The 17,519-nt window shown below is 45.8% G+C and overlaps 1 protein-coding gene across 5 annotated transcripts in view; it reads left to right on the forward strand.

Moving 5' to 3' along the window:
- The first annotated feature begins 814 nt into the window (after positions 1 to 814).
- The window catches only part of LOC148030464 (uncharacterized), a 62,506-nt gene continuing 45,801 nt past the window's right edge, over positions 815 to 17,519 (forward strand). The window contains exons 1-3 of one of the 5 annotated variants that reach the window (XM_087686790.1): positions 815 to 1,033; positions 17,209 to 17,273; positions 17,386 to 17,491. In XM_087686790.1, coding sequence (XP_087542916.1) covers positions 935 to 1,033; positions 17,209 to 17,273; positions 17,386 to 17,491 — 270 coding nt within the window. In that variant the 5' untranslated portion in view covers positions 815 to 934. The remainder of the gene's footprint in view (positions 1,034 to 17,208; positions 17,274 to 17,385; positions 17,492 to 17,519) is intronic. The other 4 variants (XM_087686792.1, XM_087686791.1, XM_087686788.1 and 1 more) reach the window with 4 other exon arrangements.

Here is a 17,519-nt window from a genome sequence, read left to right on the forward strand (position 1 = left end):
ATCTAGCCAACTTAAATGTTTTCTCTCATATATGTTGAGAGCATTACATGCTTGAAAGCATTAATTGATATCTTTAGGCTTGTTTACCTAAATAATTTATATGATGATAAATTATCTTGCTAACTTTGCAAAAATGTTTTTAAACATGAATTGAGGCATTTGATTTCTCTATACAATGATCCATCTATTTGACAATTTGATAGACTTACCTTAGAAGTACATAAATGGACCTTCAATGTGTGGACATAAGTGAAGTCACTAAAAGCCACTTATATTATTATAATTATTATTATATTATAGTCATAAAGATCATCCTTAGTAATTACCCTAACTTCTTGATATATATGAGGTGTTGATTTATCTAAATCTTGACAAATACATGGCAATTTATATTTTGTACATCAAGGATCCTATGACTTGTAGCTAATGGAATAGATTACTAACTTACTACAAAATTGAAACTCACATCACACCGATATATGAAGAGGGCTTATAAAATGATTGCCTCTTTACAATCTCCCCATTATAGTGCCATGTAAAAGTGATTAACAGTTAAGAGGATGGAGGGCTTTGTTTGCATGGAAAATTTAACAACCATTGACTTGGAAAAGTTTTTTCTAAAATGAATATATAAAAGTATGAAGGTTCGACTCACACAAAACATGCATTTAGTATCTAAGTAAAAATTCAAGTAGCTCTAAAAAATACATCATTTCATGTGGAGCACATCCTTTGTCATATGGGAAGATGTCACAAAAATGCAAAGCAAGTGAATTCACATGATGCTAAGTCAAGAGGGCTTATAGAAGATAATATGTATCGAAGCTGTGACACGCCCTCGTCTTCTGATTAAAGGCGTGACTAGACGCGAACATTGTCAAGTTCGTTGCTCTACTTTATCCACAAATCGGGCGTGTGGCAACTCAAGCTCGCCATGGCGACATTCGCTGCGTCAATGGCGACGTTAGGTGGAGCCTCTCTCCTGCCCGTGTCTGCCAAGCAGCAGCAGCACTCCGCTTCTTCCTTTCCTCAGGTTGGTCTCGTGTCTGCATGGAACAAAAAACATCACATGGAGCCCTCCCAATGTTACCATCAGAACCCTTCAAGCTGTATTCAAGGGTTTTTCTTTCGGTAGCAAGTACGAGAATCTTAAACCATCGGAAGGGATTCTCGTATCAAAATGCAAATACGGGCCAACCTATTAGTGTTGTACGTAAGAAGTTTTTGACAAATTCCCACAAGTTGTGAATTACGACATCATCATGGGTTTGTGAGAGGGAGGAACTGCAATCCTAGCAGGTGCAGCAGGGGACTGCCGGCCGGCAGCCCTTTCCACCCAACCACACCTAACCTACATATGCGGGGTTTCTTGGGCAGAAGCTCCTGACGTTGAATGCCATTTCCCTCAGCTGCCAGCAGCCCCAATTAGTTACTCATAATGCTGAATGCCATTTTCCCTCAGGCGACAGCAGGTCCCTGTATCCAACGGCAGCTAGCTAGTTATGCGGTGGCTTCTGAGTAAAAGCTCATGATGGTTAATGCTATAGGGAAAAACAAGGGAAAAGAGACCCTTCCCCCACATGAGAAAATGCCAAAAACTTCTTGTGTGGTGTAATTTAGGATTTTGAACTTCTTCTTCAAATTGGAACTTTTTATTGGAAAATTTGCAATTCATTTAACACTAAACCTTGGAATTTTGTGAACCCTACCCTCAATACCTACACATTTCTGTATCGACAGCACCCAGCTAGCCATAGCTGCATTCTTACTTTTTGAGGCTACCCTCTGTGGGTTGGGAAAAGTGTATTGAACAGCACATAGCCTGATGTGCCTGCATTGTAATTATTGTGGCGCACATATAATGACTGGATGCCTTTCTCCGCAAATCTATGCGAAGCAGCTCTCTACTAATCCATTCCTGGTTCTTTCCTTATTATTGAAGTTTCAGTTGGTTAGTGTTAAATCATCACACAGTCAGTTAATCATAGTGTAGTGCTAGATGCCATCGTCAATACTAAATAGGGCTAGTAGGTGAAGAGGGAGCACTTGAATAAGAGAACAATCTGAGCATCTAGACGATCTTATAAGGGCTATATCTTATTTACAAGATCCAAACTGATATATACAAAATTGTATTTTGTATTTTATGCTTTGAGTCTCCTTTTTGTACTTCTTTGACTGCTTATGAGGGCCCCTCGTGTGGTGTCATTGCTGTTCCTGCTTCTTAAAAGTGCTTGGCAACTCCAGGCCATGCTCCAAGATGATTGGCTTCTATGCTTCTAGATATGCTAAATGGAGTCAGACAAGCCATCGACAAACGTGGACACAACTTTTGAAGCTACCAGATCTCAGCAGAAGTTAATCTCATAATTACTAGCTAATTTCTTCAGTTCTCATAGAACCATAGAAATCTGAGACAATAATTGAAATGAAAAGATTTGAGAATTTTGGTAGGGAAACTGGCTCAAAAAGATTTATAGAAAGGTATCGTGGGCAGTCCATTCATCCATTCCTATTATCATCACTTTCATTGCCAGTGCCATTGCCATGTTATCTCCATCTGCCTTCAGCTATCATTGCCATGCTTGAAGCATGCATTTTCTCCCTCTATCAGCTCAAGACAGCCAAAGAGATCAGGCAACTGCTGCTGCTCCCATGTGACTGCTGCTACTGTTGTGTTTTGCTTCTCTGCACCCACATGTTGCTGCCCCAAACATTGGCCACCTGTTTGCTGTGACCACATCTAGGACATGATTGTCTGCTGCCACATATTGACAGCCCCAGGAGACATCATGGCTACAGCTTGGCGCTGCATTTTGCTGCCCAGGATCACAATTGGCTGTTATTATCAGCTTTCAAAGCTTGCATCCTCTTTAACAAGCCTGAAACAACTGCATTTGGGTTGTTCCATCCTGCTGCTGCAATTGACTGGGATCATCTCTGTCACCCAACATTGAGTTCTTTGCTGGTTTGCTTACAGGCCTTATGCTCCTTGAGCATCCTTTATGATGCATACCTCTCATAAACTCAGTTTGATCATTGAATCTCACTTTCTGTGTTTTCTTTCCTGAGCTTATTTGTTAGTCATGTATGGTTTATACAGAGCGTTTTCTATTCAAAACCTAGTGTATTCTTACATGGTATCAGAGCCAAATCTCTCCATCTTTAGAGGATGTGAAGGTGTTAGTTTTAAAAGGTACATTTGTCTATCACCTTTGATAACCATGGATCATCGTTGTATTCCTTGTCTTGGGGCATTATCTAACCTCTAGATTATGTCAAGAAGTCAGCCCAAGGACTTTGGAAGGTCCATTTTAGTTGGGGCAATCTCAGCTAGCAAGGATGGCCTCCTCTTTATTGGGGGAGAATAGACCATCAAGGGAATGACTTATGATCCAACATCTTCATCTCACTCAAGCCTAGTGGTGGATTCTCTTGTTTTAAACACCTTCTTGCCTATATGAGCCAAGAGTAGGAATATGTAGCAAAGGAGAGAGTACAATCTAGAGCATGCCTCGCTAGAATTTAAAGATATATAGGTGGAAAGAGTGGGAGTATTGCAATTAGTGTCACAAACATCTAAACCAAGAAAGGGAGGCTTCACGATCTTTTGGATTGGAGGGTCATTTGAAAGGGAAGTGGAACCCAGGAGGAAAAAGCTTGGCGGTGAGAGCTATTGCGGATGGAGAGCAAGAGCAAGGGAGAGAGTGAAACTCAAAGTGAGAACTCCAACAACCACAATGTGTGGCCGGGCCTTCCTTTATTCAAACTGTCACTAAAAGAATAAATAATAAGTGACAGTGATGGGCGCCCACCACTTGCAGTGTGTAGTGGCGGGTACTATCAGTGTAGTAATATATGGACGGCTAGGCGGAGGCGCCTTTACCCCCAACAACCTCCCACTTAAAGGCGAATCTGCCCCAGTGAGAGAGACAGTACAATATGTACACATGTACAACAGGATGAGGAAAAAGAGGTCATCTCATCCAATGCCCATCAATTTCCTGAAGAAGGCAAAGCGCTTGGTAGTGAGGCTTTTCGTGAGCAAGTCTGCAGGATTCTACTCAGTTGGAATCTTGACAAGGTTAATAGACCTGTCCTCAACGACCTCGTGAATGAAGTGATACCTCACCTCAATATGTTTCGTCTTCGCATGGAAGACCGGATTCTTGGCCAATTGAATGGCACTCATAGAATCCGAATGCAGTGTAGGCATAGCATCTGTCATACCAAGGTCTGCAATCAAACGACCTAACTAGATAGTCTCCTTGCAAGCCTCTGTGGCTGCAATATACTCGGCCTCTGTAGTAGAAAGGGCCGTACACTTTTGCGCCTTGGACATCCAAGAGATAGCCCCTTCAGCATAAGTGAACGCATAACCAGAAGTGGATTTCCTACTATTTGCATGTCCTGCATAATCAGAGTTAGTGTACCCCACGACTCATCTATCCTGACTGCCATAGCAAATACACATATTGTCAGAGTGCAGCGGTGCGGAAGCGTAGTACTGAGAGAGAGAGAACGCAGAGAGAAAAGGGAAAGAAAGAGACAGTGTACAATGAAGCTTTGCTGTATAAAGAATGCTAAATACAAAGATATACACGGGCGCAGTGCGCTGGACTGCGTGTCTCCACCTCGACGATGCGACCTGCTGTCCACCTCGAAGTCTGCTGCAGTCTGCACTGTCTGCTGTCTGAAATCTGTGAACAGAGACAGAAATCTGCACGGCACCGGTCTGTAATCTGCGACAGAGAAGAATGGACAGACTGCTGGAAACGTCGACTATAAATAGTCGAAAACAGCCACGAAGCGGGGCGCCAGAAATAGGGCGCAGCCAGGAATAAATCAGCTGTAGGCAGTCGGACTGCCACATGGCAGTCCGACTGTACAGTCCGACTGCTGCTGGTCCGACTGCCCTCCAAGACAGGACAGGCTATGATCTCTGACACCCCCTCTCAGAGCCTGGACAGGGCAGAAGCCTGAGGGATCTGGAATGTTGCCGAAGTAGAGCCTGAGGAAGCGCCTTCGTAAACAAATCCGCAAGATTGTCCTCCGTCTTGCAATACTCCACAGTGATGGTCTCATCCAGAAGCTTTTCTCGGATGAAGTGGTACTGAATCTCAATGTGCTTCGTCCGGGCATGAAAAACAGGATCTTGCCAAGGCAATGCAACTTTCATTGTCACATCGCAGCAATGTAGGACGAGTCTGGGGGCACCCAAGCTCCTCCAACAATCTCCGAAGCCACACAACCTCGCATGTGGTGGAAGACGCGGCCCGATACTCCGCCGCAGTAGACGAAAGGGCTACCGTGGGCTGCTTCTTGCTACTCCAGGAAATAACACCTGCACCCAAAGTAAAGCAGTAACCTGTTGTAGACCGCCTGTGGTCCACGTCACCGGCCCAATCCGAGTCGCTCCAACCTGCAATTACAAGATCTGACCCATCTGTCCCTGCGGGGTAATGAATCCCCAAATCAGACGTCCCCCGGAGATACCGAAGTATCCTCTGAGCAGCCTGCCAATGCACCGTCTTAGGTTCACTCATGAACCCTGCCAAGAGCCCAACAACAAAACATAGATCAACCCTGGTGTTGAGAAGCCAAATCAAAGACCCTATCAACTGTTGATAGTGGGACACATCCGCCAAAGGAGAAGCTGAATGGGAAGTGGCCTTCCAGTTCGGATCCATAGGAGTAGAGAGGGCCCGACAATCTTCCATCTCAAAAGACACTAAGAGCTCCTGTACATATCTCTGTTGGGAGAGAAAGATCCCCCTCTGAGACTGATAAATCTCATGGCCTAAAAAGAAATGGAGTAGCCCCAAATCCGTCATCTCGAACGTCCGATGTAAAGCTGACTTTGTCTCCTGGACCTGCTGTGCATCATCACCTGTGACAATCAAATCATCAACATATAATACAAACAGCACACAACCATCCTCGGAAGTGTGAACATACAGCTGCGGATCGGCCTTGGACCGCCGATATCCCAACTGAGACTGGAGGAACGAATCAATCTTCTCGTTCCAAGCTCGCGGGGCCTGCTTGAGACCATACAGGGCCTTCTTCAATCTGTAGATTTTCCCATCTGAAGAACCAAAGCCAGGAGGCTGCTCAACGTAGATCTCCTCCTTCAAATCACCATTAAGGAAGGCCGACTTCACATCCAACTGATAAACAGGCCATCTCCTATGGCCAGCCAAAGCAAGAACAGCTCTAATGGTTGCCATACGAGCTGTGGGGGCAAAGGTGTCATGACAGTCAATCCCTGGGCGTTGGGCAAAACCCTTAGCAACAAGGCGAGCCTTGTGCTTATCCAAAGTACCATCACTGAGATATTTGGTCTTGAAGACTCACTTGACTCCAATCACCTTCTTCTTCGGGGGGCGTGGCACAAGGGACCAAGTGCCATTCCTCTCAATAGCCTTCAACTCAGCTTCCATAGCTTTCTTCCATGGGGCGGACTGTAAAGCATCCTTCACGGAGGTGGGCTCTCGATCCTGCATAACACGGGACATCAAACAATAATTGGAGCAAACAAGCTCCGAAGAATGCGCCTGGTGCCTCCGTGACCGCCGTGGACCATCCTGCGGTCCCCGCTCCTCAGGAACCCCCTCGATCCTTGAATCACGGAGTGTGTCACGGGCCCAGCGAGGAGGAGGCCGAACCTCCCCTCGTCATTCTCCATCAGTAGAAGACTCAGGAATGTCCACCGGTGGTAACTCCGCAGAAGGATCCGGTGGAACAGTAGACTCTGTGTCAGAAACAGAATCATAATCAGACGGCACAGGCTCTAGTGGAACTGTAGAAGGAGCCAAACTCTTCCCTGGATCTCCAAGAACGGGATGCTCCTCACCCGTTGAAGAAGCCGGAACCTCCACAAACCGCACATCACGGCTAGTATATACATCCCGCTTGACGGGATCATACAGTCGGTAGCCTTGGGACTGGGAGCTGTAGCCAACAAATACCTGTTTTCGGGAAGCCGCTTCAAATTTGTCACGGTGAGCCTTGGGAATGTGAACATAGGCATCACACCCAAAGACCCGAAAGTAAGAAACATCTGGCTTCGTCCCAAAATAAGCCTCAAATGGAGTCATCCCTTCCACGACCGAAGTAGGAGATCGATTAAGGATGTGGACTGCAGTAGCCACAGCCTCGGCCCACAGAACCTGAGGGGTCTGTCGGTGCTCCATCATGGTGCGCGCCATCTCGATCACATTGCGGTTCTTCCGTTCTAGAAGACCATTTTCTTGAGGAGTATTGGTATTGGCAAACTCCTAATGAATTCCTCTATCTGCACAAAATCGAGCAAATTCATTAGACACAAATTCACCTCCCTTGTCGGATCGCAAGGTCTTCAACTTCCGGCCTGATCGGTTCTCCTCAAAGAGAAGCCAATCCTTGAAGTGCGAGAAAGCTTTTGACTTTAGTGCCAAAAAGTAGGCCCATGTCATCCTCCTATAATCATCCACGATCAGCATGAAGTACGAGCTCCCACGCAGGGACTCATTCCGCATAGGGCCACATAGATCCGTAGATACTAACTCCATCGGTGAAGTAGACCGCCGCGAAGCGGTGTGGAGAATGGCATCTCTATGCTGCTTCCCCCGTATGCAGGAGACACATGGCTGCTGGCTCACCACTATATCCGGCAACCCTCGAACAAGCTGTCCATGTGACGCCCTCCGAAGATAGTCATAGTTCAGGTGACCAAACCGAGCATGCCATAACTCAGACTGTGACTGTGAGGTAAGAAGAAGAGAAGAGAGGGCAGTGGAAGACTTCAGTTTGTAAATGCCGTTCTCCTTATATCCAGATGATAGAACCTTCCTCGATTCACAATCAAGGACTCGCACAGTAGAACTGTCAAATTCCACCAAAAGACCAAGGGAGCAAATCTTATGAACTGAAAGGAGATGGTACCCTAATCTTGGTACATGCAAAACCTCTGAGGTATGGGTGCCACCTCGTCCATCCGGAATAAGCTGCATCTTACCCCGACCTGCAATAGAAACTGAAGAGCTGTCTCCAATGAGAACCTGCCCACGTGAAGGTCGCAGCTGGGCAACACCATCTGATGAAGGAATCATGTGCCGTGAGGCACCACTATCAATAATCCACTCTCGAGATTGGGGAGCCGCCATCGCAGCATCAGAAGCATTCGGTGAAGCGTCCTCAATGACAACTAGATGTAGAAATGCAGCTGATGAGGGTGCAGCCACCGCTCCAGAATCCTTGGTTTCCTTCTTCTTGGTGTCCTTCGAGTCTTTGTCAGGGCAATCCTTCTTCCAATGGCCAGTCTTTCCACAAATATGACATGTGGAGTCTTTGTCCTTGTCCTTCTCCTTGTCCTTCTTGGACTTGTTATCCCCCTTCTTCTTCTTTTGGTCCTTCCCCTTCTTCTGAGAGGCTTGACCTGTCAACGCCTCCATCTTGGAAGCATTCTGTCCTTTTAACTGTTCCTCTTGGTCCAAGACCATAGGAACCAACTCTTCCCACCGAAGAGTAGACTCTCGCCCCGAAGCAATAAGGACAGAGTAAAATGTACCGAATCGTGGCGGCAACTGGGACAAGAGTGTGATCGCCATGTCTTCGGAGGAAATCGGCTTCCCTGCATTCTGAACCTGCATCTGTAGCTGTCTTAGCTTGTTAATGTGTTCCCTTAGCGAAGAAGACTTATTGACGGACAAGGTCCGCATCTGTACCTCCAAAGAAACCCTCTTCATCAGGGTCATCCGATTGTACATTTGATCAAGCTCCAGCCATATCTCACGAGCCACCGTCAAGTGCTTGATGTGAGCGATCACGGCTGTAGTGCATGATAGAAAGAGAAAGGATCGAATCCTGGCATTCAGTTTGTCCCAATGAGACTGGGCCCTGGCCAACTCCGCACGAGCATCGGAAGAGAGTTTGGACTCATCTCTTACCGAAGGCCGGTCAATATCTTCCTGGACCAACTCCGCCAAATCATAGGACTCAAGGATGGCCAACATCATAACGCGCCAAATGCGGTAGTTGTCGCCGTCGAGCTTCTGATCTGTAGGAAGAGCCGGTAGGACAGGCACCTTCCGGTCCATAATCGCCTGGAACTCCAAGTCCATCTCTGTAGACATCTTCACCTGCAATGCCTTCTCAAACGCAAAAGCAGCCCCCTCTGACTGGGTAAACTCAGCCTGCTAAGGCTCTTCCGCGTCCCGAAGCTTCTTCACCCGCCGGAGGCAATGAAAAAGCAAAACCTCCACTTTTAGGTTGAAAACTCAAACTTCCTCCGCGTCAAACAGCAGTAAACAGCAGCAAATCCACCACCTGTACTCCTTTCCTGTGCGCCCACACTCGTTTCAGCCTTGTTCCAAGGCGCAGCCCTCCTGTCTGCCCTTAAACGCAAAAAACGCAAATTTGTGTCGCGATGGAAACTCCTCTTCAGGTTGATTCTGTGCTCAGTCAGCCCTCAAACACTGCTCTGATACCATGTCAGAGTGCAGCGGTGCGGAAGCGTAGGACTGAGAGAGAGAGAACGCAGAGAGAAAAGGGAAAGAAAGAGACAGTGTACAATGAAGATCTGCTGTATAAAGAATGCTGAATACAAAGATATACACGGGCGCAGTGCGCTGGACTGCGTGTCTCCACCTCGACGATGCGACCTGCTGTCCACCTCGAAGTCTGCTGCAGTCTGCACTGTCTGCTGTCTGAAATCTGTGAACAGAGACAGAAATCTGCACGGCACCAGTCTGTAATCTGTGACAGAGAAGAATGGACAGACTGCTGGAAACGCCGACTATAAATAGTCGAAAACAGCCACGAAGCGGGGCGCCAGAAATAGGGCGCAGCCAGGAATAAATCAGCTGCAGGCAGTCGGACTGCCACAGTCCGACTGCTGCTGGTCCGACTGCTGCTGCTGGTACTGCCCTCCAAAACAGGACAGGCTATGATCTCTGACACATATTTGCTGTGCCCTTCAGGTACCTCATGATACCCTTTACGGCATCTCAATGTTTCTTGCCAGGTGTAGCCATATAACGTGCCACAACCCCAACTGCAAAAGCAATATTTGGACGGGTGGCTATCATGGCATACATAAGATTGCCCACGTTTGATGCATAGGGAATCTTGGCCATCTCGATCCTCTACTCATCTGTCTGCGGACAATCGGCCTGTGAAACCTTCACATGGGAAGGTAATGGACAGCCAATAGGCTTAACATCCTGTATGCGGAAGCGCTCAAGGACTTTATGAATGTACTCCCTCTGACGGATAGGGTAGTCCTTGAGATCTATCGCGCGTAATGCGCATACCAAGTATATGAGAGGCTTGTCCCAAATCTTTCATCTCAAAGCTATTCTTGAGCTGAGCCTTAAGAGCATCTAGCTCCTCATGAGCTCTCCCTGCTAAAAGTATGTCATCCACATAGAGTATCAAAATCAGTAAAGAACCTTCACGGACTTTCTTCGTGTATAATCACGAATCCATAGCACTGCGACTATAGCCCTGTGATTGCATGAATGCATCAAACTTATGGTACCATTCCCTAGGTGGCTGCTTCAAGGCATATAGACTATTCTTTAGCTTGCACACTAGGTGTTCCTTGCCAGGGTCTGGAAAGCCCTTAGACTGCTCCATGTAAATCTCATCATGCAAGTCCCCATGTAAAAAAGCCGTTTTGACATCTATCTGGTACAAGTCCAGGTCAAGCTGTGCAACCAAGGCCAAGACTAAGCGTAGGGAGGTCATCTTGACCACAGGAGAAAAGACTTCATCAAAATCAACACCATGTTCTTGCTTAAAACCCTTAGTAGCCAATCGAGCCTTGTATGCCAGCTTGGGGTGTCCAGGGGTACTTTTTAGCTTGTACACCCACTTGCATGGCAAAGCCTTCTTACCCTGAGGCAAGGAAACCAAATCCCAAGTCTGATTCTTATGCAATGAGTCAAGCTCAGATTGCATAGCCCTCTCCCAAGAGTGACAATCACCCCTGTGCATAGCCTCATCATAAGTGAGAGGCTCTCCTGCATCTGTAACTAGTACATAATCTATAGAGGGCACAAAACGGTCAGGAGGTCGTCTATCTCTAGTAGAATGCCTCAACCCAGGCTTTGTTGCCTGACCAACATCCTGTCTAATATCAGCATGTCTAACATCTGGGCCATGAGCATTAGGTGATACTGCACACTGTATAGGTGGCCGTGGAGTGGGCTGAACTGGAGTAGGTGGCTCCTTCTGAAAGATAACTCTATGTACCTCAACCACTTTCTCAGGCTGCATATGCATTTTGTCCTCATGAAAGATGATATCATGGCTGCGGATCACTTTCTGCGCTTGCGGATCCCATAGACGGTAATCCATCTCTCTTGTATCTCTATAGCCAATGAAAATGCATTTGATACTTTTAGGATCCAGCTTATTGTGTTTGTCCTTGGGCACATGGTAGAATGTCTCACATCCAAAGACACATAAATGATCATAAGAGGGGAGCTTGCCTGCCCATACCTCCTTTGCAACTTGAAAGTCAATGCTACTGCTAGGCGACTTGTTAATGAGATGCGCTGCAGTAGTAACTGCGTTAGTCCAAAAGTGCTGCGGTACGCCAGCCTGGCTAAGCATGCTACGGACCCTTTCTTGAATGGTCCTATTCATGCATTCAGCCATACCATTTTGGGATGGGGTGTAAGGGGCGGTCAACTAACGCTTAATACCCCGCTCATCACAAAACTGCTCAAAAGCACGCGATACGTACTCACCTCCATTATCTGACCTTAGGCATTTTAGTCTTTTCCCAGATTGGTTCTCTGCTAATGCAAGCCAACGTTGAAACGTGTCTAAGATATCAGATTTTCTCTTTATGGGATAAGCCTAAACCTTACGTGAGTAATCATCTATGAAAGTCACAAAGTACTTTGCCCAACCGAGTGACTGCCAGGGCATAGGCTCACATATATCTGAGTACACAAGAGCCAAGGGCTCACCCATGCGTTTCTTACCAGACTTTTTATGCATATTTCTAGTCTGCTTGCATACAAACAATGATCACAAGAATCAAAATGCGAAGAGTCAAAAGGCGGAAGATAGTGCAAAGCATGGAGCATTTTCATTCCTTTAAGGGACATGTGTCCCAAACGAGCATGCCAAAGGGATACATGGGGGATGGAATCCACAGATAAAACATGATCCAAGGTAGCTCCAGATACAAGTAAGGGATAGAGGCTGCCAGACTTGGCACCTCTTGCAAGCACAAGCTTGCCACGAGTAATCTTCCACACAGAGTCTCCAAAAGACACAAAATACCGTGCATGATCAAGTTGTCCAGCTGACATAAGGTTGCGAGTCAACACAGGATCATGGCGTATATCATGCAAAACAAAAGAACTGCTAGAAGGAAATTGCAGCCGAACATCTCTAATGCCCACAATGTCAAGAGACCTGTCATCACCAAGAGTTATAGAACCAGAGATGGTACGATAGGTATGAAACCAATCTCTACAGGGTGTCACATGAAATGACGCACCCGAATCCAAAAGCTAGCACTGCTCATACATAGAATGTATCTCAGAAGCTTGTAAGGCATCGCATGAAGAAGCTGCAAGTATGTAATCTTCATCTGAATCAGTGGCTTGCATGACATTAACCTCTTCTATCTTCACACTAGACTTTGCAGGTATAATACTACGCTCAGAAGACTTTTCTTGCACTTTCTCTTTTCCCTTTTCCTTGCGCTTATCATCTCGCATCTTATGGCACTGCGGCCTAATATGTCTTGCTTTCCCACAATAATGATAGGTAAGATGAGACTTTCGTACACGGGACTTACTGCGACGACGCGACTTGGACCTGGACTTCTGAGAGTCCCTGCCCTTATGATCATTATCATGCCTACCATGTCTGCTACCTCTAACGGTCAATGCATGTGAAGAGGGGGAAGCATCATTGTTTCTCATGTTGATTTCCTCATTCAATAAAGCACTCTCAACATCTTTGATTTTCAGCCCATCAAGCTTGTTTGTGCATATGGCAGTACGGAAAACATCCGATGGTTCAGGCAAGGTGCCAAGCAGAAACAACGGATGCAAGTTGTCTTTGAACTCAATAGCCTGTGACAACAGATTCTTCATGATAGCATGAAACTGACTGAAATGAGATGATAGGGATGTCTCATTTTTCATGCGAAGGTCCATTAACTGCTTCAGCCAATACATCTGTGACGTAGGACTCTGCTGCGCATAAAGCTCCTGAATCTTCTCCCATAAATTCCATGCACTTTGATTCTCATCTTCAACAACATTATGATGGACCTCTTCTGAGAGTGACAAGATAATGGTAGACTTGCATAGCTCATCAACTTCCATCCAAACATCATCATCCATATTCTCGGGTTTAACACCCTTGAAACGCAAGCGTTTAATCTGCAATTTCTGCACCAAAACTTGCCATATCTGGGACCTCCAATACCCATAGTTGGTACCATCCAACTTGGCAATGCTAAAGAGAGCTGTGTCTTTTAGATGACCAGCCATACTGTCCCAAATCAAAGTAAAAAAACAAAATTGCAGGTTGCTGTAATTAGCAGAAAATGCACTAAAACCATTGCTAAAATTGGCCGAAAGAGTGGATATCACCAAGAGAAGCACTTGCCCACCAAATATGACCAAGATAATATCAAATAGTAAGCATTACCCTTATAGAAGTGCTCGAAATCTGCAGATCTCAGCTTGTTGGAATAAATGACAGCAGTATGTAAAACTGTCCCAAAGTGAAGCAATCACTGATATGTATGTCACTGCAACTACCAGGTAGCAAGATACATCCAACAGTGAGTGTCAAAGGGCAAGAAGGTACCAAGAATTGTCAAACCAATAACCTGTCAGACAAGAGACATCTCATAGGTCTAGAAGTCATGCATGTAATGGGTCTTGGGGTAAGAGAAGAGACCAAGCACAAGCACAACTGATAGAGTAAGAAGCTCAATGAATAATCATCCAAGATGCATATAAAACTGACAAACCTATGACGGAGATAGATGCCTGCCCCAATAGACATATCAAATCAGCCCATTACAGACTAATTGCAAACATAAAGCTCTCAAGAGAGCAAATGCATGTAACTATCCCACAAGCTTAAGCTCCAGTGTAAGTAAGACTCTGTGTACAACCGAATATACCAGGAGGCTCCCACTGGAAGTAAAGTCAGATGCAAATAGAGCAAGCAACGTTCTTATACATGGAGTACATAGCATCAGATATGCCAAATCCCAGTAGGGTACATCCAGAGTATAAATCCCAAGCTATCTCGGACCCGTAAAGCATAAGCCTAAAAGCATTCAAAGAGCATGTAACTGACAACCAAATGTAATGCCTAGTAGGTCCAAAATGCTCAAATACGTCTGAAGATGAAGCTCCAAGTAACTATCAAGCATGGGCAAACCAAGTGGCATCCATATCTGACCAAAGCATAAAGGCAAGAAGCCTAAATGTAAAGCAGTGTTCCAAGCTCAAAAGCATTCCGGAACCTAAAAGAAGCAATTGACAATCTCCAAATACATCGGTATGATCATTCAATCCTCCAGTAAGCACCCCGGATCCAAGAACCAATGCATACACCAAGTAAATGAGCTTCAGCCCACTGTATTACAGCAGCATATTTACTGTTAAATGAAGCTCAAATGGTGCCCAAATTTGCTCCAAATCAGTCCCAAAGCATAGACATAGCATCCCATAACATCTGGGCATTACCGGGCATCAATAGGCATCAAACAGGCAATGCCAAGAAGCATCAAATAGTAAATGCCAAGTGCTGTCCTGTTTTGACACTCCTAGGATTGTGTATACTGCAATGGCTGAAGGGGGAAGCGCTCGAATCGATCATCGGGAGCCAAGAACTAATGCCGGGGAGTCCAACAATGATCTGGAATGTTGCTAAGAGTGCCGGGAAGCCGGGGAATGTTAGAGTGCAGTGACGCGGAAGCGTGGGACCAAGACTGAGAGAGAGAGAACGCAGAGAGAAGAGAGAGAAAGAGACAGTGGAAGATGAAGATCTGTATAAAGTGTGCTGTATACAAAGATATGCAGATATGTACACGGGCGCAGTGCGCGAGACTGTGCGTCTTCACCTCGATGATGCAACCTGCTGTTCACCTCGAAGTCCGCTGCAGTTTGCACGATCTCCAGCCTGAAATCTGCAAACAGAGATGTAATCTGCACAAATCTCCAGCCTGAAACCTGTGATCAGAAGTGTGAGAGATTGTGCTGGACATCAGCTATAAATAGCCAGGAAATATGCGCCAGAAAAGACAGGTCGGCTGCATTAAATGCAGCCGACTGGTGCAGTACAGTCGGACTGCCACGTGGCAGTCCGCCGACTGGTCAGTCCAACCGGTCCTGACTGGTATGGCCAGAATCTGACAGACATCGCTAACACCTCCTCTCAGAGCCTAGACGGGGCAGAAGCCTAAGGGATCTGGCATGTCTCCGAAGTAGAGCCTGGGGAAGGGCCTTCGTAAACAAATCTGTAAGATTGTCCTTCGTCTTGCAGTACTCCACAGCGATGGTCTCATCTAGAAGCTTCGCTCTGATGAAGTGGTATTGGATCTCTATGTGCTTTGTCCGGGCATGGAAAACGAGATTCCGTGCCAAAGCAATGCAACTCTCATTGTCGCATTGCAGCAAAGTAGAACGAGTCTGGGGGCAGCCAAGCTCCTCCAACAATCTCCGAAGCCACACAGCCTCACATGTGAAAGACGCGGCCCGATACTCCGCCTCAGTAGACGAAAGGGCTATGGTGGGCTGCTTCTTGCTACTCCATGAGATAACAACTGCACCCAAGGTAAAACAATAACCTGTAGTAGACCGCCTGTGGTCCACATCACCAGCCCAATCAGAGTCGCTCCAACCTGCAAGTACAAGATCTGAACCACCTGTGCCTGCTGGATAATGAATCCCTAAATCAGATGTCCCCCTCAAATACCGAAGTATCCTCTGTGCAGCCTGCCAATGCACCGTCTGAGGTTCACTCATGAACCCCGCCAAGAGACCAACAGCAAAACAAAGATCAACACGAGTGTTGAGGAGCCAAATCAATGATCCAATCAACTGACAGTAGCGGGAAGCATCCGCCATGGGAGAATCTGAATGTGAAGTGGCCTTCCAGTTCGGATCCATAGGTGTAGAAATGGTCCGACAATCCTCCATCGCAAAAGAAACCAAGAGCTCTTGTACATATCTTTGCTGAGAGATGAAAATCCCCCTCTGAGACTGATAAATCTCATGGCCCAAGAAGAAGTGGAGGAGACCCAAGTCCGTCATCTCGAACGCCTGATGTAAAGCTGCCTTCGTCTTTTTGACCTTCTGTGCATGATCACCTGTGACAATCAAATTGTCAACATACAACACAAAAAGCACACAACCAACCTCGGAAGTGTGCATATAAAGCTGCGGATCGGCCTTGGAGCGTCGATATCCCAATTGTGATTGAAGGAACGAATCAATCTTCTCGTTCCATGTACGCGGAGCCTGCTTGAGGCCATACAAGGCCTTCTTCAACCTGTAGACTTTCCCATCTGAAGATCCAAAGCCAGGAGGTTGCTCGACATAGATCTCCTCCTTCAAATCACATTGAGGAAGGCTACAAGGTTTATCAACTTGAAGTTTAGTCATCAGTACACATACCCTTTGTGCCTCGTTTCTTGGTGTCTTGGCACTAAGATTGGGATACTGCTGCATTTAGAAGATTAAAATATCAAAATGTGGTTGCAGAAGGGGTTGAAAAGATTAAATGTAGGACTATCTTGCCTTAGCAAATGGTAATTCCTGTCTTATATGCAGGCATTACATACAAGACCGCCAAAAGTTTAGCCAGCTTGAGAGAAGAGGGGGCCACTTAAGCCCAAAAGTTGGCTGCCTAGTCCAAACTTATGGCCAGTTATGTTTGGTAGTTAAAGTTTATTTTGTAAAACTTTAGCAATTTCAAATAGAAGACCATACATCATGGCTTCTTGTTGATCTTCTTTTGTTCATTATTTCATGCTCTTTTCATGCGATTACTCCCTCTTCCGTAGGTTAGCAAGCATTTTTGAGGCCCCCTATGACACTTTCATAATGCTAGTTATATATTTTAAATTCAGTTCCATATATGTTATCTATTTCTGTTCTTCAATGATTTTTGAATATGAAGACAAAGATCTGAATGGTTTAACATGTGTTGTCTGGAATTTTTAAACAGCGGGCACAGACATTTAATATTTCTCATCAAACATCTCATCCGTGGTGCTTCAGCCAAAGAAAAAGGTATGTTGTTTTGCTCCATTTTTGTGAGTTTTTACAGAACACTATTTCTTTCCAATGACAGGACATTGTTAGCCTTTCTGAAATGATTTTCTGGTTGCACCAAATTAAAAAGGGATCATCACCTGCATGCTTCAAACTCAAGTGCCGAAAAAGCTTTCCAGAGCACTGTGGAAATGGACAAATTTATTGATGAGTTGCGAGAAGCTGATCACAAGAAGGCAAGTTGCAAATTCATGTTGTTTTGAG

Source organism: Lygodium microphyllum, chromosome 10, assembly GCF_053477565.2.
Source record: "Lygodium microphyllum isolate KBCC chromosome 10, Lygodium_microphyllum_v1.1.10, whole genome shotgun sequence".
NCBI lineage: Eukaryota > Viridiplantae > Streptophyta > Polypodiopsida > Schizaeales > Lygodiaceae > Lygodium > Lygodium microphyllum.